The sequence below is a fragment of the Coffea eugenioides genome, chromosome 8, assembly GCF_003713205.1.
Source record: "Coffea eugenioides isolate CCC68of chromosome 8, Ceug_1.0, whole genome shotgun sequence".
NCBI classification, from domain to species: domain Eukaryota; kingdom Viridiplantae; phylum Streptophyta; class Magnoliopsida; order Gentianales; family Rubiaceae; genus Coffea; species Coffea eugenioides.
In genome coordinates, this window is record NC_040042.1 from 41261869 (window position 1) to 41283934 (window position 22066).

The following is a 22066-nucleotide window of genomic DNA, read 5'->3' on the forward strand; positions in this document are numbered from 1 at the left end:
AATTATTTGCAGATTGTTATTTGAGTTAAAGAGACAAAACCGTGTCAACAATAGGAAGCAAAATACGAACACATCAGCGGAAAAGCTAAAGAGTTACGATGACCTCTTCCAATGCACCCCAAAAAAAAAATTACATCATATTCAAATGGTATTACACTGTTTAGGAGGAGTTGCGTTTCAAAAGATTATTGTGTGCACAAATACTCATAAATTATGATCCCCTAATCGTGTTTCCACCTCATGATTATCGAAGTTAATATGAAATACAAAAAAGAATAAACTAGCAATTTTTGAAGTTAATTTAATTTGGTCCCTTGACTTTGCTTGGAGACTAGTTAACTTTGAAACTCATTCCTTAGTTTTTCTTTAAATTTTACAAGATGCCATGTACCATTAAAAAAAAAAAATAAAGGAAAACATGCCGATTAAAAGCTAGCTATCAATGAAATCATACTAGGTTCTTGCAAACTGGTCCACACGTACTTGCTCAATGAATTAGGTGAGTAAAGGTTAGTTTAGCACTTCACTAAATAATCCCTCAATTGCTGCTGGTTGAGCATATATATATATATCAGCAGCGATTTCCTGAGGACAATTCCGAGCGCTTATTGTTTTGAGCCTTTGAGGGAGCATGTTCAGCACTGTCTTCACTTAATACTCAATCAAAGAATTTACTCACAGCATAATAAATCGTATTTGGAATCATTACTAATCAATAGATAATAGTTTGGAATCATTGCTAATCAATCATATTGGTTGCGTTATAGTACGTAACTACGTATTAGCATTTGTAATCTACAATAGAACTAAACACATGTAGTATTTGTTGTTATTTTTCTTTTCTCTTGGTTATTAATTATAAAATTGGTTGTGATTAACTTGGAAGATTTGATTTAACGTGGTGGGCAGGCATGGTTTGAATCTATTCTATATACGGATAGAGATAATGTTGTAAATAATGCGCATGCTCTTTTTATTTCCAATTTGCATGTATTTGGGTTTGATTACGTGTATTATTTTTCCTACTTCAAGTAACAATTTTTTATGTAAAATAGTACATAAAATTTTGGAGGCGTATGGCCAACCGTGGAATGTAGTTTAAACAAAAAAAAAAAAAAAGAGCTTAATAGTGTTATAATATAAATCAATCTCTCAATTTAATTCTGACTTTTATTTCTAAATTTTAGACACATACACCCACCCCTAAAAAGTGAATATTGTTGCAAAACTTAAAATCTCAAGTGTGCGTTATAATAAAAATCAACCTCTCAATTTAATTATGACTTTTATTTCTAAAATTTAGACTTATATACCCACCCCGCATATTGTTGCAAAACTTAAAATCTCAAGCGTTCACACTTGTGTGAACGTGAGTATGACAAGGATATAAACATATTACAATCTGTCTAATGGATACCCGTTAAAATATATTTCAAGTATTAGATTTTTAGAAATATAAGATTAATTAGGGAAATCATATAAATGCAAGGGGATTAATTAGAAAAAGTGTGCGAATGCAAGAGAAAGTAGTAATTATTAGTGTGTATATGTGCATACGATAGGTTGAGTAGGATGTAGGTATATTAACGAGTGCTCATAAGACACCCGTTAGAAAAACCCAACATATATATTATTAGGATGTAACAAAAATTGTCCTGCTGACCATGAAAATCTTTGGCTCCACCACTGCAGGCAGGAATGGATACCCCTTCTAAAGTGTTGCTTATGAATATAGGTGTCAAACCAACACATTTAACTAAATTTACTTATACCCGCCCATGAATAGATGGGTATAGATATCTTAAATTTTTGCATATGGGTATAAATGGGTTACCCAATAATACCCATTTATTAAGTGGGTATTATTAGGTAATCCATCAAACCCAATTGACCCACTTAGAATTATTTTTCCCCAAATCCTTCTCTTTCCCCACCCTTTTTTTTCCAAATTTTTCATTTTGTTAACTACTTTTGTTATTATTATTATTATTAAAATTATTATTATTATTATTATTATTATTTGTTGGTTTTATCTTATCATTTTATTTTCTCTTAGTTTGTTAACTTGCTCATTTTTCAGTATTACCAATTTATGATAAGTTTTACCCTTTTTCCCTACCTTTTCAAAATGAAATTTTAAATTTACACATGAAAAAAAATGTTAGGGGTTCAAAATTTTTGGATAAAATTTTTATGTTAACTTTTATAGTACTTAGTTCAAATTTTTATATTCTTATTATTCAACTATTAAATACTATGTAATTTTACGACATAGAGTATAGATGGAGAAAAAATTGGTAATTAGGCTTATTGAACATTATAAGTAAATATTTAAAACTAATGATGGGTGCAAAGGATGGTATAAATTGATAACTTAGTTTGCCAAAATAAATTTAAATGAGTTTACAAAAATTTAAAATAAATGGGTTATAAATGGGTAATTGGATTACTCATTTATATCCATTTAATTAGATAGGTATAAATGGATTGACTCACTTATACCCATTATCCATTACCCATTCTACTCGATCCAAATCCGTCCAAGTCACCCATTTTGACACCTCTATTTATGAGTATGTGCCACGATCAACTACTTCACTGAAGCAGCGAATTAAGCTCCACTTGACATTATTATTGTCTAACTGGAAAGTCCCGTCCCATGCATGAAGTCCCGTTGTTGGCGATGTTGAGAGGAAAAGAAAAGTCTGGTTCTTCTTTATTACAGAAACCTACTACTAAATGTTATGGTCCAATGTTATGGTAGTTGACATGTCACATGTTGGAATTTATCAGCCAAGAATTATTAACAGCAACCTGCAGAATATATCCACATCAAAGGCTAGCTAGAAAATAGATGATTAGTACGTTCATAATTTCTTTGAGTTAGACTAATAGTACCCTATCGTGTACAAATATATATATATACACATACATATATACACACACACATACATACATACCGATCTTGTAGATCTATCGGTCCAAATTTTGCCACATTTCAAATACTTGAGTTGATAAAATGATATGATAAATTTTGAACCACCAAACTTATATACACTCGATCTACTCAAGTGTTTGCCCTAGATTATGGTCGTATTCATTCCCAAATTCACCTAACTAGAGAAGTCAACTCGGAGGAAGGGAAATTTATTTTTAAAAAGAAAAAAGAGAGAGAAAGAGACGGAAAAAGTGGAAAATTGATCAAAATTCAGCGGAAAAGGGTTTTTTAAGGCAAAGTTTGGAAAAAGTTTGGTAAATGCTAAAATGTATTACACGCGGTCACATAATTCCAAAACAATGACTATATATAGAGGTTGCAACAGAATGGAGGAATGAGAGAATATCGCCGATTAGGACTATTGATTGATCATATAGGTCGGTCGATATGAAGAAACACTACTTTTACTTGTTCCCTCTTGCAGTACCTGTTTTGCTGCACCATCTAATGATGACCGGCTGCACAGCCATGAAAAGATTAAGTTTAGGCACTGATCAATCTGCTCTTTTAGCCCTGAAAGCCCATATCACTTCAGGACAGCAAGAATTCTTGCCAAAAAACTGGTCTTCTGCAGCTGCTGCATCCTCTGTCTGTGACTGGATAGGAGTCCAGTGCGGTTCTCGACACCAAAGAGTGACTGCTTTAAATATTTCAAACATGGGACTCACCGGCACAATACCTCCGGATTTGGGAAACCTCTCCTTTCTTGTTTCTCTTGATCTGAGAAATAACTCCTTCCACGGAAATCTGCCCGAAGAGTTGTCACACCTGCGCCGCCTGAGGTTCGTCAGGTTAACCACTAACAACTTCACTGGAGAGATTCCAATGTGGTTTGGTCACTTCCCAGAACTCCAGTTCTTGTTTCTGGACGGCAATGGTTTTAGTGGTTTTATTCCTTCTTCTATATCCAACTTGTCAAGAGTGGAAAAGTTAGATCTAAGCTACAATTTCCTGGAAGGAAATATTCCAGAAAAGATAGGAAATCTTTCAGCCCTCAAATTGCTGAATTTTTTTTCGAATTATTTAGCTGGTCAAATACCATTGAGCTTATGCAAGATTTCTCAACTTCAATCGCTAGACTTGTCATCCAACAGGTTTAGCGGGCACATACCTAAAGAAATTGGAAATCTGGAGAAGCTTACCTATTTATCCCTCATGACTAACAACTTCACAGGTAATACTTTTGCTTTGCCTTTTTGCATACGAAGGAGGCCAAACTGCAATTAATGGCCATTTTTCCCTGTTTGGCACTGCGATTCAACACTATTTACTGTTTTACCAGCATGGCTTGGATGGCTGGTTTTTTTTTTTTTTTTAAATTTACTATTTTAACACCTCTGCTTCTTTTTTTTAAATTTACTATTGTAACACCTCTGCTTCTTTATTCCAGAAAATTAAAAGCATAATTACCAACACAAATTTCCGCTTGCAAGTTACATCTCGACCAAGTACGACAGTTCTCAATATATCTCTGAAATGAATATGATTAGTTCTGTCTTTGCGTAAAATTGTTAGGTGCAATTCCCCGAGAGATTGGCAAACTGCATGGTTTGAAGGTTCTCGTGTTGGGGCGTAACAACTTGACAGGTAATCAGGTCTATGAATAGCTTCACCACTACTTATGCTCTATTTACAATCATGCAACTAGAAAATATTTGGAGTAAGTTGTGGGTGAAATGAATTCGTGTCATGTCTATTTGAATGTCCATAAACTTCATGAGATACTCCTATATACTTACTATGGAAAACATCCACCAAAAAACTTAGAAGTTCTGAAGAGCTATACATTCCTTATACGTAACTTAATTATGTTGATCCATCCAAACCCGCATACTAATAACTCGCCCATTAATTTTGAATAGATCTAAATAGGTATCCAATTAAATCCATCTAATTGGCGGATAATGGGTTAACTCGGCTCACTCATTTATACCAATTTAAAAATAATTATACATTTTAAGTTAGCTTTTAATGACTGTTAAGTAAATAAATTTGAATTTCTTATGAATCAAATAACAATAAAATACCTTTATTTTTTTTTGTCAAACAACACGCAAAAAAATAGAGAAAAAAAAGTAGAATTTTAAGTGACTCATAAATGGGTAATTTGGTAGCCTACCCGCATTTGTGATTGGCAGGTACGATTCCACGAGAGATAGGCAATCTCCAAAACCTGCAGGGGCTCAATCTGGAATTGAATCAAATCACGGGAAGCATTCCAAGAGAAATTGGGAATTTGACGATGCTTACTGAACTCTACTTCGCCAACAACTCCTTGACAGGTAAATACATCTTTTTTGTTGAAGTAAATCGAAATCGGTTAACTAAACGCTTACGTCCATTCGATTTTTTTTTATTATTATTTATAACTGGAATTTTACAGCCTAATGATTGATATGCTTCCTTTGAAAATGAATCTGGTACGCAGGTACAATACCACCAGAGATGGGTAACCTTTACCAACTCGAGCATCTTGAGTTAACTTATAATGGCTTGAATGGCTCCATACCCCCTGGGATCTTCAACCTCTCAGCATTGCAAAGTATTGCACTTTCATTTAATCTTCTATCAGGAAATCTTCCGCGGGATCTAGGATACAGACTGCCCAAGTTATCAGACATAGAGCTTGCTAGGAATAACCTTGGTGGAGTTATACCAGTGTCCATTTCAAATTGTTCAGAATTGTTGTTGCTTTCAATGGGAAGTAACCAATTCACTGGGTCCATTCCTGACACCCTCGGGGACCTTAGACTTCTGCAATATCTAGGTCTGCAAAGCAACAATTTAACAAGTGATCCTACATCTGTGGAGCTGAGCTTCATCACTTCATTGACAAAATGCAAAAACTTGAAATTTTCAAGCCTGCACGATAATCCATTAAATGGGCTTCTTCCAGCTTCCATTGGGAATCTCTCTGCTACTCTACAAAAATTGTATATATATTCTAGTGGAATCAAGGGCACCATACCAAGTCAAACTGGCAACTTGACCAATTTGATAGTGCTTGATCTACAATCGAATCACTTGATCGGAGGTATTCCGACAGCATTCAAAAATCTACAGAACCTCCAAGGTTTGACCGTGGGAGATAATAATCTTAACGACACCTTAGATAAGCTTTGCAATTTGCATAGCTTGACTTCAGTGGATCTGACCACAAACCAGTTTTCTGGGTCTATACCAGAATGCTTTGGTAATATGACTTCTCTTCGGGATCTTGAACTAGGAAACAACTTTTTAGTCTCTGCCATACCTAATAGTTTTTGGAACCTCAAAGATCTCTTGCAGTTGAACTTATCCTCAAACTTCTTTAATGGTTCCTTGCCTCTTGAAGCTGGAAATTTGAAGGCTATAACATCTATAGACATATCAGCGAATCAATTCTCTGGTGACATTCCTAGCACAACAGGTAGTTTGCAAAACCTGTTGATTTTAAACTTATCCCAAAACCAATTTCATGGATCTATCCCAGACTCATTTGGCAATATGCTCAGCTTGCAAGGACTTTACCTATCGCACAACAATCTTTCTGGCTTCATACCGAAGTCATTGGAGGCACTTCGGGACCTCAACGAGCTTGACGTTTCTTATAATCATTTAAGTGGTGAAATTCCTTCTGGTGGTCACTTTAGGAACTTTACTGCTGAATCTTTTCTGTTCAACGATGCATTGTGCGGAGATTCCAGGTTTCACGTGCCATCTTGCCCAAGAACTAATTCAATTCACAGGTCAAGAACCAAAAAGGTGCTTCTATATGCATTTGCTCCTCTGGGACTCGCTGCTGTGGTTGTCGCAGCCTTAGCAATTGTCTTCAGAAGATATTGGAAGAAATATCAGGATTCTAAAGGAAAAAACATGGTATTGGTGCCAACGCAAGAAAGAGTTTCGTACTATGAACTTCTTCGAGCAACTGATGGGTACAGTGAAATCAATTTGCTTGGCATTGGGAGTTTTGGATCTGTTTACAAGGGGATTCTGAATGATGGAAGGTCTATTGCTGTAAAGGTTTTCAATTTGGAATTGGAAGGAGTAATCAAGAGCTTTGATGTAGAGTGCAAAGTCCTGAAGAACCTTCGCCATCGAAATCTTGTGAAGGTCATCAGCGGTTGTTGGAACCAGGATTTTAGGGCCTTGGTGCTTGAATACATGTGCAATGGAAGCCTTGAGATGTGGTTGTGTTCTGACAACTATTTCTTAGATACTCTACAGAGATTGAATATAATGATAGATGTGGCAAGTGCAGTGCAATATCTCCACGAAGAATATTCAACGCCTGTGATTCACTGTGATTTGAAGCCCAGTAATGTCTTACTTGATGAGGATATGGTTGCCCACGTCAGCGACTTTGGTGTTGCAAAAATGCTGGAAAAGGAGGAAAGCTTTGCATGGACCAAGACCTTAGCTACAGTTGGCTACATTGCTCCAGGTAATGATTCTTCAATCTAATCCCAAACGTTTGTATAGCATTTAGTTTCTTTTTTCTTTTTTTTCTTATGTGACACTTGTTCAATTTGAACGTTGTTTGTAGAGTATGGATCTGAGGGGTTGATATCAGCAAAATGCGATGTTTATAGCTATGGAATCATGCTGATGGAAGTTTTTTCAAGAAGAAAGCCTAATGATGAGATGTTTGCTGGAAATTTGAACTTGAAGAGTTGGATAAATGATTCTCTGCCTAATTCGATTCTTCGAGTCATTGATGCTAAGTTGTTGAAGCGCGAGGATGAAAATTTCACTGAGAAGTTGGAGGGTTTTTCATGCATCATGGAATTGGCCTTAAAATGTGTTCGTGAATCTCCAACTGACAGACTCAGTATGAAAGTTGTTCTTGAAACACTGAAGAAGATCAAACTCAAATTCATGCAGGTCAGGCAGGCTGATGAATAGTTCGGATCGAATATGTGGCATCTTTTATAATCATCCGAAATATTAGGGAAGAGAGGCCAATTTGTTTATATCAAATAAACTGAACCACGTGAGATTTGAAAGGCATTGTATTACTGCAAATAAAATTGTATGATTAAAATTTGGAATTTCTGAATGTAGAGAGAAGCAGGGAACCTCTGTGTTCAAAAAATAACCTCCTCAATGTCATGGCGCTGTAGTTGCTTTCACTGATGATATCTGCTTCAATTCTTTGCCAGTTATGGCTTAGATTATAAAACAATTCCCAAAAACGACAATTTCCGATTCATCCAACAATTTTGGCAACTAAAGTGCCCAGAATTTCTCATTTCTTGAATCACAGCATACTTTTTTTTTTTTTTTCCAAACGATAAAAGATTCATTAATCATGAAACAAAGATTACAAAGCTGGAGCACTTGCTCCTACATCATTTCTAGCTAAACTAGTCTGCCATTCAGGAAAAGAATCCTGCCACTCAAAGTTGTTCATCAGGTTAATGGCAAATTTTGCCAAGTGGTGAGCTACAAAGTTACCTTCTCTTTTAATAAAGGAGAAGGAACATTCTGTGAAAACTTGTCTGAGCTTCCAGATATCAAAAAGAATGACACCAATATTTGGATCCTCTGCCTTTCTCGCATTAATTTTGTCAATTATACCTTTGCAGTCAGATTGTATCAAGACCTTTCTCCAACCCTTTTGCTTAGCAATGATCAAAGCATGCCTGATAGCTAGAGCTTCCTCCACAGCCGGTTCCCCCAGTTTGACATCACTATCTGCCCATGCCCCAATCAAACCTCCATCATCCTTCCTGGCCACAATCCCCCTCCCCACTCTCTGTTTTTGTATATTCAGACTGGCATCAGTATTCATGATTATATAGCCTTTAGGTGGTAAAGACCACCTACCACCTTTCATAGCTTTGTCCCCCCTTACTTTCTTGTTATAAACATCCTCACTCCCTACGTTCTTATATTCTAACCATTCCAGCAATGCCTTATTCACAGTCTCTCCAGGACACCTTCCCTCTTTGTTAAACTGGATACTATTCCTGGACTTCCACACCTGCCAAAGAATATTTATAGTAAGAACTATGTGATCCCTCCCCTCAACTCTCTCCTTGGCATCCATAAGACTATTCCACCAAAGCCAAAAGTTGTGTCTAAAGTCCAACAGTCCATCCCATCTGACAGGTGCAGCTTTCCAGATCAATTCTGCATGTCTGCAAAAGAACAACATATGTTCCAGAGTTTCTGTATTCTCTCCACAACAAACACATCTGGCATCACCTTTTCCAGTTCTCCTCTTCAGCACCTCATTTACTGGCAGTATACCCCGTAAACATTTCCATATAAAATGTTTAAGTTTATGTTTGGTGTTTAGACTCCATAAGAATTTCCAGGCTCCAGAGTTTCCTTCATTTCTGCTGTGATTCCCTTCCCTATACTTAGTCTGCTCCTTCCTGTTATTCATCTCCTTAGCCATTACATAGCCAGTTTTAACTGTGTATCGTCCAGAGAGAGACCTTGGCCAAACCAGTCTATCCTTGCTTCCACACATACTCAGTGGGATACTCCCTATCCTAGCACAATCATCCTCACTAAACAATGTCTGCATCAAATCCTTTCTCCATCTGCCATTGCTGATCAATTCCTGCACCTTTGAAGTCTGGCATCCTTCTGGTTTCCTGGATTGTACCATCCCATTACCACTATTCATAATCCATTTGTCCTTCCAAATATTAATAGTGCTTCCATCACCAACTCTCTTCCTTACTGATAGGGTGTTAATTGTTGGTATTTTAATTATTAATTTTCCCTTCTATCCCTGACAAATATTGTGTTAATTGCTGATATTTACTCATATTTGGTATCGGGACTTAATTTCAGGAATGAAGCAGAAAACTACCAAAAAGGAGGGACTTTATGGAGAATATGGAGACTTCTAAGGGCTTCAATCCTTAGGCCTTGGATTGGTGGGGACCACAAAGCTATAAGTCATTTTGGGCTCTTAAAAGAAAGCAACGTAGAGAGACTTGGAAGAAGGAGTAATTTTGGAGACTTTGTCCACATGTGTGGGGACCACCGGAGATAGCTTTTAGTCATCTTACTTTTGGCTTTTTAAGGAGAGGACGTACAGAAGCAAGGGGGGACCTCTAGTTTAGCTTTTTAGTTTAGTTCTAGTTTCCTTTCTCTGGACTGGCCTCTGACACACGCCAGGTGTTCGACAATATTCCCCAACGGGAAAAACATCTTTTATTCCTTGCTTTCTAGTAAAAACGCAATGCCTTTGCAATCCAGTACTTTTGGCTGCAATTCAACTATGAGGAGTGGCTAATTTCTTCATCTAGTCAGAGGTTAAATCGAAGCTTTGGTTCGACAAAACTGTGAGATCGAATTGATTTCCCTACGTTCTTTAATTTGCAAGTGTTTATATATTTCCTGTTCACTTATGCATATGATTATTTCTTGCAATTAAATACTTGATCACTGTTTAATTGTGTGAGTAATTAACAGCCATCTAAGAGTGCTCAATCCGTAATTGTTGGGTAATTTTAGTGCATGTGGCAAGTGATATGATTCAATTGTAGTAGAAACTTTTGAGTCGTTGTTGCGGAAATATATGATATAGCCTAAATAAACCGAGCGTGTGTGTTTGTTGGTTATAATTGGTGGCCAGTCTAATGATTAATGCTGTCAATAGGTTAAATCCTAAGAGCGTGTTTAGGACTGCTTAATTGGCTAGGGCAATAACTACAGAGCTTGTTGTGGTTATCGAATCAGTAAGGTTAGGCAGGTTGTCAGAGCTTGTTGACAACCATAACCAGTTTATTTGTAAATGAAAGATTTTATCTCTGCATCTGTGATCAGTGATTCGAACCATAAGTGGAGATTATACCTTTGACTAGAGATTTTCCTTCCGTCAATTTACTTTATATTTTTAATTTGAGCAATTAAATTAGACAGTTCCATATCAACTTCCCCCATTTTTATTTAATGTTACATTCATTCAAAATAAATTCCCAAGTCCCTGTGGATTCGACCCTGCTCGCTGCTATATTCGAATTTTGTCTTTCACGTAATTAATACACTTTGGTATATCGGATCAAGCAAACTCTGGCACCAGGGTGAAGCTAGTAACCCATTGCACAGCCTAAGTCCCTGCTCCAGTACCATAGTGGACTTAATTCGTGACTTAAGAGTAGGAATTTTATTTTTGCTGATTTGACACCCAACAAATTTTGGCGCCGTTGCCGGGGACTTGGTGTCAAAATAAATTTATTTTCTTTGAATTATATTTTCTTTGTTTATTTTTTATTTTTATTTTTATTGTTACTGGTTTATGCCTAGATCTTCTCGTACAGGTGAACTGCAATATAATCCTGAGATAGAGAAAACTGCTCGTGCATTGAGAAAAGCAACAAGAGAACGAGCAGAGGCATCCTCCTCATCTACTGGACATAATTCAGTAGTAGATTTTGTGGATTCATTTAGTGAGACGGAAGAGATAGATAGCACCATGGCTAATGAACGGACATTGAGAGAATTGGCTGCACCAGATTTAAATCAACAGCCTCTATGCATTACTTATCCTACATTAGAGGTTGCATTTGAGTTAAAATCTGGACTAATCCATTTACTTCCTTCTTTTCATGGCTTACCAGGTGAAGATCCCCACAAGCATCTCAAAGAATTCCATGTGGTTTGCTCGACAATGAAACCTCAGGGAGTCACAGAGGAGCAAATTAAATTAAGAGCCTTTCCATTTTCCTTAGCCGATAAAGCTAAGGATTGGCTCTATTATCTGCCCTCTGGGTCAATATCCACATGGACAGACATGAAGAAGCATTTTCTAGAAAAATTCTTTCCTGCATCCCGAGCTGCAAGCATTAGGAAAGACATCTGTGGAATTCGACAATTCAATGGAGAGACTCTACATGAATATTGGGAAAGATTCAAGCAACTATGTGCTAGTTGTCCTCATCATCAAATTCCTGACCAACTCCTCATCCAGTATTTTTATGAGGGTCTGTCCCAAACTGACAGAAGAATTATTGATGCTGCCAGTGGGGGCTCCTTAGTGAATAAAACACCCACGGAGGCAAGAAATTTGATATCGAGTATGGCTGCAAATGCTCAACAATTTGGAGACAGGCAGGATAACACGACTCGTAGAGTCAATGAGGTAAGTAATTCTACAATAGAGCAAAGATTAGATTGTCTAACTTCTTTGGTTGAAAAGTTAGCTATAGGACAAATGCAGCAATTGAAAACATGTGGAATCTGCTATGGTTCGAGTCATCCAACAGATATGTGCCCCACACTCCAAGATGATTCGACTGAGCAGGCTAATGCAGTTGGATTTCCAGGACCACCTCAGAGACGGTATGATCCCTATGCAAACACCTATAATCCAGGATGGAGGGATCATCCTAATTTTAATTATGCAGTAAGGCCACCAGGATTTCCACATCAGTCACAATATCAACCTAGACCTCAACTTTCACAGCAACAACCTGCTCCTAAATCAGGTATGTCACTTGAGGATATTGTGAAATCTTTGGCTACTAACACTCAACAATTTCAACAGGAGACGAAAACTAGCATTCATAATTTGGAGAATCAAATGAGCCAGTTAGCTTCCACAGTCAATAGATTGGAATCCCAATTATCTGGAAAGCTACCTTCGCAGACAATTGTCAACCCCAAGCAAAATGCTAGTGCCATCACATTAAGAAGTGGCAAAGAGTTGCCTGAGCCGAGCAAGAAAATTTCTGAACAAGCAATCGAGGAAGAGCTCGAAAAAGAGGGGAATGTGTCTCAACCTAGAGCCTTGGAACAACCAGATTTTGGAGAAAAATCAACACAAGTGGTTACACCTCCGCCTCCATTTCCTAGTCGACTGGCAAAGTCCAAAAAGCAAGAGCACGAACAGGAGATTTTGGACACTTTTCGAAAAGTTGAGGTAAATATCCCTCTTTTAGATGCAATTAAGCAAATTCCTAGATATGCTAAATTTTTGAAGGAATTATGCACTGGTAAGAAAAAGTTGAAAGGAAACGAGAAAGTGCATATGGGAGAAAATGTTTCGGCAGTTTTGCAGAAAAAATTGCCTCCTAAATGCAAGGACCCAGGTATGTTTACTGTCCCTTGCAAAATAGGTAATATTAAAATTGAAAAAGCTATGTTGGATTTGGGTGCTTCGATAAATGTTATGCCTCGTTCTATTTATAATTTGATGAACATTAGGCCTTTAAAAGAGACGGGCGTAATAATTCAACTGGCTGATCGATCAAATGCCTATCCTGATGGAGTTTTGGAGGATATTTTAGTGCAAATTGATAATTTGATTTTTCCTGCAGATTTTTATGTGCTTGATATGGAGGATGATAATTCTAATTCATCTCCAATACTGTTAGGGAGACCATTTTTGAAAACTGCTAGAACAAAAATTGATGTTTTCACTGGCACATTGACTATGGAATTTGATGGTGATGTTATTAAATTTAATATTTATGATGCCATGAAATATCCTGGTGAATCTCATTCAATTTTTGTTATAGATGTAATTGATTCTTTGGCGCAGCAAAATTTTGAATTTAATAATGACGATGCGTTGAAGGTTGCTATTTCTACTGGTCTCTGTCAGGAAAATTTGCAAAAGATAAAAGGGAAGTTTGTTTTTCCTTTTGAATTGCAGGAAGTTATTTTTGAATTGAATTCTCTTTGCCCAGAATTTTCCAATGTGTCTTACTTGGAATTACCTCTGTCTCATTCACAGCTTTTGCCATCTATTGTGCAAGCCCCGAAGGTGGAATTAAAGCAGTTACCGGATAATTTAAAGTATGCATTCTTGGGAGATGGAGATACACTCCCAGTAATAATTTCCAGTAAATTGACTGCTTTAGAGGAAGAAAAACTAATTCGGGTGTTGAAGGACCACAAGGAGGCAATAGGATGGACAGTGGCTGACATAAAAGGATTAAGTCCAGCCACTTGCATGCATCGCATCTTGTTAGAAGATGGTGCTAAGCCTTCGAGAGAGGCTCAACGGAGATTGAACCCACCAATGATGGAGGTAGTGAAGAAAGAAGTTTTAAAACTTCTTGACACAGGTATAATCTATCCCATTTCGGATAGTAAGTGGGTAAGTCCTGTTCAAGTAGTTCCTAAAAAGACAGGAATTACTGTTATTGAAAATCCTAAAGGTGAGTTAGTGCCCACTCGAGTTCAAAATGGGTGGAGAGTTTGTACCGATTTTAGAAAATTAAATGCATTAACTCGTAAAGATCATTTTCCATTGCCTTTTATTGATCAGATGTTGGAAAGGTTGGCAGGAAAATCTCATTATTGCTGTCTTGATGGTTTTTCAGGTTTTCTACAAATTCCAGTGGCGCCTGAAGATCAAGAGAAAACCACATTTACTTGCCCTTTTGGTACATTTGCCTATAGACGAATGCCTTTTGGTCTTTGTAATGCGCCTGCTACATTCCAAAGGTGTATGGTTAGTATATTTTCTGATTATGTGGAGAATATCATAGAAGTGTTTATGGATGATTTTACTGTCTATGGTAATTCTTTTGATGAATGTTTAACTAACCTCACAAAAATTCTTAAAAGGTGCATTGAGACTAATCTTGTTTTAAATTATGAGAAATGCCATTTTATGGTGGACCAAGGCATAATTTTAGGCCATGTGGTATCTGCAAAAGGAATTGAGGTAGATAAGGCTAAGGTAGAAATTATCAAATGTTTACCTTACCCTGCAAGTGTGCGGGAAGTTCGCTCTTTTCTTGGCCATGCAGGTTTTTATAGGCGTTTCATCAAAGATTTTTCAAAGATATCCCATCCTCTATGCAAATTACTTCAAAAGGATGTGGTATTTCATTTTGATGATAATTGCAAGAGTGCATTTGACACGCTCAAGGGATCATTGACTTCAGCACCAGTGGTTCGACCACCAAACTGGAGTCTTCCTTTCGAGATAATGTGTGATGCCAGCAATTTTGCTGTTGGTGCAGTACTTGGCCAGAAGGAGGGCAGAGCTTCTTATGTCATTTATTATACCTCGAGGACCTTGGATGGTGCCCAGTGCAATTATTCGACTACGGAAAAGGAGCTTTTAGCTATTGTTTTTGCTTTAGAAAAATTCCGTTCTTATTTACTTGGCACTAAAGTCATTATTTATTCTGACCATGCAGCTTTGAAATATTTGCTCAACAAGAAAGAGGCCAAACCACGACTTATAAGGTGGATTCTCCTACTCCAAGAATTTAATTTGGAAATTAAAGACAAAAGGGGTGCCGAAAATATGGTTGCTGATCATCTCAGTCGTTTGATCAATAGTGAAGGACCTGCTCCCTTGAAGGATAATTTTCCAGATGAGCATCTTTTTGTAGTTCAAAAGACAACTCCCTGGTATGCTGATTTAGTGAATTATCTGGTTACTAGAACGCTACCTAATGATTTGTCTAGAGCTCAAAAGGAAAAAATTAAAAGTGATGTTAAATATTATGTGTGGGACGAACCATACTTGTGGAAATATTGTTCTGATCAAATTATTCGCAGGTGTGTGTCTACAGAAGAGGTTCCATCAATTTTATCTTTCTGTCACTCATATGCGTGTGGTGGACATTTTGGCCCTAAGCGAACTGCAAGAAAGGTTTTAGAGTGTGGTTTATTTTGGCCAACTTTGTTTAGTGATGCATACTTATTTTGTAAATCATGTGCAAATTGTCAAAAGACAGGTAATTTAAGCCATAGAGATCAAATGCCTCTTACTCCTATACTGGTTTGTGAAATTTTCGATATATGGGGTATAGATTTTATGGGTCCATTTCCTTCCTCTTTTGGTAATATGTATATATTACTTGCAGTTGATTATGTCTCAAAGTGGATAGAGGCTAAGGCAACTAGGACTGACAATGCTAAGGTTGTAGTTGATTTTATTAAATCTCATATTTTTGTCAGGTATGGCACGCCAAGAGCAATTATCAGTGACCGAGGGACACACTTCTGCAATCGAGTAATGGAAGCATTGTTGAAGAAATATGGCGTCACTCACCGGGTTTCTACGTCCTATCATCCGCAGACTAGTGGTCAAGCAGAAATCTCCAATAAAGAAATCAAGTCGATACTTGAAAAGACGGTGAATCCCAATAGAAAGGATTGGAGTTTGCGCTTAGATGATGCACTTTGGGCTTACCGTACAGCTTTTAAGACCCCCATAGGTATGTCTCCTTACCGATTAATTTTTGGCAAACCTTGTCATCTACCTGTGGAATTGGAACATAGGGCATATTGGGCAGTTAAAAATTATAATATGCGGATGGATGAATCTGGAGAACACAGGAAGTTGCAATTGCAAGAGTTGGAGGAAATCCGAAATGATGCATATGAGAGTTCTTGCATTTATAAGGAGAAGACAAAAGCATTTCATGATAAAGCAATTTCAAGGAAAATTTTTTGTATTGGTCAAAAAGTACTTCTTTTTCACTCTAGACTTAAACTTTTTCCTGGTAAATTGCGTTCTCGTTGGATTGGACCTTTTATTGTGACTAATGTGTTTCCTCATGGTGCAGTAGAAATTCAAAGTCTTCACACTGACAAGATTTTTAAGGTTAATGGTCATCGTCTCAAACCTTTTTATGAAGGATTTCAAGTTAATAATGTTGAGGAGGTGACCCTTGCAGTGCCTGAACTCTCTGATTGAAGCATTATTTTGTCTAGCCAAAGACTTTAAAGAAAGGCGCTTTTGGGAGGCAACCCAATTGTTCATTTTAATTGTTTGTTCAATTCCGTGTGGTAGTTTAGAGGTGTTCTCCTTGAATTCGACTAATTTTGGGTTTCAGTTTTCGTTTTTGCCGATTTATAGGTGCCCTTCAGTTTTGACGTGCCCGCGTGATGACGTGCAGGAAGCTCACAATGAGAATCGTCCGAAAGCCACAGTGAAACGCGACTAGAAAACGCGAGTTGAAGGCGCGTTTTCAATCGCGTTTTCACTCCTGCGAGATTTGTGCACAAAACGCGACTTATAAAACGCGAGTTGAAGGCGCGTTTTCAATCGCGTTTTCACTCCTGCGAGATTTGTGCACAAAACGCGACTTATAAAACGCGAGTTGAAGGCGCGTTTTCAATCGCGTTTTCATTCCTGCAAGATTTGTGAAGGAAACGCGACTTATAAAACGCGAGTTGAAGGCGCGTTTTCAATCGCGTTTTATGTGTCCCAACAAAGGCTTCAGAAACGCGATTTCAGCTCATTTCTTCCTCTCTTCTTAGTTTTCCAGGTTCAGACTTTGGAGGCTCGCATGGTCAACGTCGATGCCAATGTCGCCGGCATGGCACATGATTTGGCGCAGTCTCTGTTTCTTACAGGCTTTGCACCTCCGTTTCCACCTCGCCCTTCACTATGCCCCGATTTCAGGGAAGTGTGGTTGCTTTCCCTCTCACTTTTGCTTCACTTTTGCTTTTTATTTGTCACATTGAGGACAATGTAGGATTTAGGTGTGGGGGGAGCAGTTATGGTGCTAGTGTCTTTCATTCATTTTCTTTTTCTTCTTTTTAGTGATTAGCTCGTATGTGATGCCAAGTTTGATGTTGGATTGTTGCCTTTATTTCTGCTATTGCCAAGTTTTAATAATAAAAGGGTACCAAGTTAATGTGGTTGAATCCAAAAACATCTCTTTGGTGAATATCAATGATTGTTTTACTCTTATAATTTTTGGTTAACTTTCCTAGGCATAGGGAATGATTATTGGCATTTTCGTGTGAATTGGTCCGGTTATTAACTTTAGTTCTCCATGTTTGAAAATGAGGCTAGCTGATGCAAGTTTTCTTTTGGTTTTTGTGTTATATTGAGTTTTTGTGATTTTTAACTATGAATAAACTTGACTGTACTCCGCTATTAGTTACTACTGAGTAACCGGGGATCTGCACCTAAAAGTGTTGATTCTCGCGTCAAAAGGTAGTAACTTCTATGAGTACGTGGTCACGTGGCGATAGAAGCTGAGTAACCGGGCTCCTTCATCTGGCCAATGTTGGAGTTCGCGTCAAAAGGCTCAAATGGCTAGCGACTAAGTCTTTTGTTACTATTGAAAGAAAAAAAAAAGAGAGAAAAGTAGAAAAAATGTGAAAAAAAGTGAAGGTTGTGTTAGTGTGTAATAAAAGTCAGCTTGCCGAATTATGGATTTAATGTTGAGATTTTGGTTAATAGTTGGACCATTTGCTGATAACTGTTGTGTGTCATTCCTTTTTCTTAGATTAGTTAACCTGGAATTAGAGGCATTTGTGGTTTAGAAGCTAACCGGAGTGATGTTTCTTGGACTTGACCATTGATGCTTGAATATTATTTTTCTTGGTATCTTGGCAATTTGTTGGATAGAGCAATAGCCACTATCAAATATTGGTGTTTGTTTCTTGTTCTCATGCTTGAGGACAAGCATGGTTTAGGTGTGGGGGGAATTGATAGGGTGTTAATTGTTGGTATTTTAATTATTAATTTTCCCTTCTATCCCTGACAAATATTGTGTTAATTGCTGATATTTACTCATATTTGGTATCGGGACTTAATTTCAGGAATGAAGCAGAAAACTACCAAAAAGGAGGGACTTTATGGAGAATATGGAGACTTCTAAGGGCTTCAATCCTTAGGCCTTGGATTGGTGGGGACCACAAAGCTATAAGTCATTTGGGCTCTTAAAAGAAAGCAACGTAGAGAGACTTGGAAGAAGGAGTAATTTTGGAGACTTTGTCCACATGTGTGGGGACCACCGGAGATAGCTTTTAGTCATCTTACTTTTGGCTTTTTAAGGAGAGGACGTACAGAAGCAAGGGGGGACCTCTAGTTTAGCTTTTTAGTTTAGTTCTAGTTTCCTTTCTCTGGACTGGCCTCTGACACACGCCAGGTGTTCGACAATATTCCCCAACGGGAAAAACATCTTTTATTCCTTGCTTTCTAGTAAAAACGCAATGCCTTTGCAATCCAGTACTTTTGGCTGCAATTCAACTATGAGGAGTGGCTAATTTCTTCATCTAGTCAGAGGTTAAATCGAAGCTTTGGTTCGACAAAACTGTGAGATCGAATTGATTTCCCTACGTTCTTTAATTTGCAAGTGTTTATATATTTCCTGTTCACTTATGCATATGATTATTTCTTGCAATTAAATACTTGATCACTGTTTAATTGTGTGAGTAATTAACAGCCATCTAAGAGTGCTCAATCCGTAATTGTTGGGTAATTTTAGTGCATGTGGCAAGTGATATGATTCAATTGTAGTAGAAACTTTTGAGTCGTTGTTGCGGAAATATATGATATAGCCTAAATAAACCGAGCGTGTGTGTTTGTTGGTTATAATTGGTGGCCAGTCTAATGATTAATGCTGTCAATAGGTTAAATCCTAAGAGCGTGTTTAGGACTGCTTAATTGGCTAGGGCAATAACTACAGAGCTTGTTGTGGTTATCGAATCAGTAAGGTTAGGCAGGTTGTCAGAGCTTGTTGACAACCATAACCAGTTTATTTGTAAATGAAAGATTTTATCTCTGCATCTGTGATCAGTGATTCGAACCATAAGTGGAGATTATACCTTTGACTAGAGATTTTCCTTCCGTCAATTTACTTTATATTTTTAATTTGAGCAATTAAATTAGACAGTTCCATATCAACTTCCCCCATTTTTATTTAATGTTACATTCATTCAAAATAAATTCCCAAGTCCCTGTGGATTCGACCCTGCTCGCTGCTATATTCGAATTTTGTCTTTCACGTAATTAATACACTTTGGTATATCGGATCAAGCAAACTCTGGCACCAGGGTGAAGCTAGTAACCCATTGCACAGCCTAAGTCCCTGCTCCAGTACCATAGTGGACTTAATTCGTGACTTAAGAGTAGGAATTTTATTTTTGCTGATTTGACACCCAACACTTACTCCTTCTTCTAATAGGTCCCTAGAACTAAGGATACTTTTCCACATCCAGGAATCTCCACATCTTTCCTTTGTCTTCCAGATAGAGGTTCCTTTAAAATATCTACCCTTGATAACCCTGCTAACTAGAAGACTTGGATTTGTTAACAGCCTCCAAAGCTGCTTAGCTAACATAGCCTTATTAAAGCACTGAAGATCCCTGAACCCCAAACCCCCTTTCCCTTTCACTTCAAACAACTTATCCCAGCCAATCCAGTGAATTCTCTTAGCCTCCTCACTATCCCCCCACCAGAACTTTGCCATTTGTCTACATATATCCTTACATAAAGTTTTGGGCAATTTGCAGCAGCTCATTGCATAGGTAGGAAGTGCCAAAATAACTGACTTCAACATGATTTCTTTCCCCGCCTGACTTAGAACCTTTTCCTTCCATCCTCCCAATCTGCTCACAACTTTTTCCTTGATATAACTAAACACCTATCTCTTAGATCTTCCTATGACCATCGGGAGACCCAAATATCTGCTTTGTTTTACTAGTTTCATCCCTCCTAATATACCCAGTATCTCTTGTTTCCTACCCTCATCTGTATTCTTACCAAAAAAGACAGAAGATTTCTCCATATTCACAATCTGTCCAGAAGCTTCCCCATATTGTTTGAGTATCTGCATTACTTCTCCAGCCTCTTCCTTATTAGCTCTACAAAAAATGAGCGTGTCATCTGCAAAAAATAGGTGAGATAGAGCAGGACACGAATGTGCTACTTTGAGCCCAGTTAACCTGCACCCCTGCATTGCTTTTCTCAACAAGTTAGAGAATCCTTCAGTAACCAGAAGAAAAAGGTAAGGAGATAAGGGATCTCCTTGCCTAAGTCCCCTGGAAGGTTTAACAAAGCCTCTCCGCTCACCATTAATATTAAACGAATAAGCCACAGAAGACATGCATGTTAATATCCACTTTATCCAAGTCTGGCAGAACCCCATCTTATTCATCATTTTCACCACAAATTGCCATTCCACTCTATCGTAAGCCTTGGACATATCCAGCTTTAGAGCCATAAAAGCATTGGGACCTCTCCTCATATTATTCAAACAATGAATAGACTCATGTGCAACTATGATGTTATCAATAATCTGTCTTCCCAGAATAAAGGCAGATTGGTTCATACTAATGCAAGACTTTATCAGAGGTTTTAGCCTATTAACTAGAATTTTCGAGATGATCCTATAAACCACATTACATAGGCTGATAGGTCTGAATTGGGATACATAGACAGGATGGTCAATTTTAGGGATGAGGGTTATCATGGTATCATTAATTGCACTTAATAGATTCCCTGAGTGAAAGAAACTAGAAATGGCATTTAGAAGATCATCTTTGATGATTTGCCAAAATTGTTGAAAAAATATAGGAGTCATACCATCTGGTCCAGGTGCTTTATGAGGTTGTAAGGAAAACACAGCTTTTCTGATTTCCACTTCAGACACAGGCCTCACGAGCTTTGCATTCATCTGCAACGTAATCACTTGAGGGATTCCATCCAAAACGGAGTCAAAGTTCTGAGGATTAGAAGAAGTGAAAAGTTCCTTAAAAAACCCCTCAATCTCACCCTCCACCTCCTCCATAGATTTGCACCAGCTTCCATCACACTTTTGCAAGTCTGAGATAGTATTCCTTCTCCTTCTTCCCTCAACAATGGCATGAAAATACTTTGTATTTTTATCGCCTTCTTTTAACCAACTGCTTCTAGCTTTTTGAGCCCAGTACACTTCCTCTCTTCTGAATGCATCAGCCAAATCCTTTCTCAATGCAGCTCTTCTTTCACTCTTATTTGATAAATTACTCATTTGCAGCTCCACCAGTTCCTGCTTTACCCTTTGGATTTTCCTCTTAGCATTTTTATTTTCCTGTTTATTCCATTCCAATAAAGCTATTCTGCACTCTTTGATCTTATGCTGAAGTTTATAAAATCTTGAACCACTCTGCTCTTTTCTCCAAGCCTTACTGATAACGTCCCCCACATCTGGACTTTTGAGCCAGTTTCTGTCAAAGTAAAATCTCTTCTTTCATTTTTTACATCTCGGCTCAGTATCAAGCAACAACATGCAATGGTCAGACGCTTCATTTTGTATGTGCAAACATTTTGCCTTTTTGTATTCTTTCCTCCATCCTCTACTTCCCAGGATTCTATCCAGTCTCTCTTTAATCTCCCCTTCCTTCTCCCAGTTATTACACCAGGTCCAA

General features: G+C 37.7%; 3 protein-coding genes across 3 annotated transcripts; all 3 read left to right on the forward strand.

The window, feature by feature from the left end:
- The first annotated feature begins 3368 nt into the window (after positions 1 to 3368).
- Positions 3369 to 6390, forward strand: LOC113780791 (probable leucine-rich repeat receptor-like protein kinase At2g33170). Its single transcript, XM_027326566.1, has 5 exons — positions 3369 to 4172; positions 4514 to 4585; positions 5137 to 5280; positions 5427 to 6285; positions 6333 to 6390. Exons 1-5 carry the CDS (start codon positions 3386 to 3388, stop codon positions 6388 to 6390), a joined length of 1920 nt encoding a protein of 639 aa, XP_027182367.1. The 5' UTR covers positions 3369 to 3385.
- A 71-nt stretch (positions 6391 to 6461) lies between these two features.
- LOC113781594 (probable LRR receptor-like serine/threonine-protein kinase At3g47570) lies at positions 6462 to 8014 on the forward strand. The gene is made up of 2 exons (XM_027327556.1): positions 6462 to 7424; positions 7527 to 8014. The coding sequence occupies exons 1-2, from the start codon at positions 6485 to 6487 to the stop codon at positions 7883 to 7885; spliced, it is 1299 nt and encodes a 432-aa protein (XP_027183357.1). The 5' UTR covers positions 6462 to 6484; the 3' UTR covers positions 7886 to 8014.
- A 3229-nt stretch (positions 8015 to 11243) lies between these two features.
- On the forward strand, positions 11244 to 16613 carry LOC113780792. Its single transcript, XM_027326567.1, has 6 exons — positions 11244 to 11860; positions 11948 to 12086; positions 12144 to 12432; positions 12550 to 13523; positions 13578 to 14147; positions 14622 to 16613. Exons 1-6 carry the CDS (start codon positions 11244 to 11246, stop codon positions 16611 to 16613), a joined length of 4581 nt encoding a protein of 1526 aa, XP_027182368.1.
- The last annotated feature ends 5453 nt before the right edge of the window (positions 16614 to 22066 follow it).

What these genes read in the sequence shown, in the direction of transcription:
- LOC113780791 (XM_027326566.1), top strand. Translation starts at nt 3,386, where the DNA reads ATGAAGAAACACTACTTTTACTTGTTCCCTCTTGCAGTACCTGTTTTG. An exon ending in GGGGCGTAACAACTTGACAG is followed by an intron (nt 4,586 to 5,136) that starts GTAATCAGGTCT and finishes TGTGATTGGCAG; the next exon opens with GTACGATTCCACGAGAGATA. An exon ending in AACCTCAAAGATCTCTTGCA is followed by an intron (nt 6,286 to 6,332) that starts GTTGAACTTATC and finishes TGCCTCTTGAAG; the next exon opens with CTGGAAATTTGAAGGCTATA.
- LOC113781594 (XM_027327556.1), top strand. Translation starts at nt 6,485, where the DNA reads ATGCTCAGCTTGCAAGGACTTTACCTATCGCACAACAATCTTTCTGGC. An exon ending in AGTTGGCTACATTGCTCCAG is followed by an intron (nt 7,425 to 7,526) that starts GTAATGATTCTT and finishes CGTTGTTTGTAG; the next exon opens with AGTATGGATCTGAGGGGTTG.
- LOC113780792 (XM_027326567.1), top strand. Translation starts at nt 11,244, where the DNA reads ATGCCTAGATCTTCTCGTACAGGTGAACTGCAATATAATCCTGAGATA. An exon ending in GAATATTGGGAAAGATTCAA is followed by an intron (nt 11,861 to 11,947) that starts GCAACTATGTGC and finishes CCAAACTGACAG; the next exon opens with AAGAATTATTGATGCTGCCA. An exon ending in ACAACCTGCTCCTAAATCAG is followed by an intron (nt 12,433 to 12,549) that starts GTATGTCACTTG and finishes TAGCTTCCACAG; the next exon opens with TCAATAGATTGGAATCCCAA.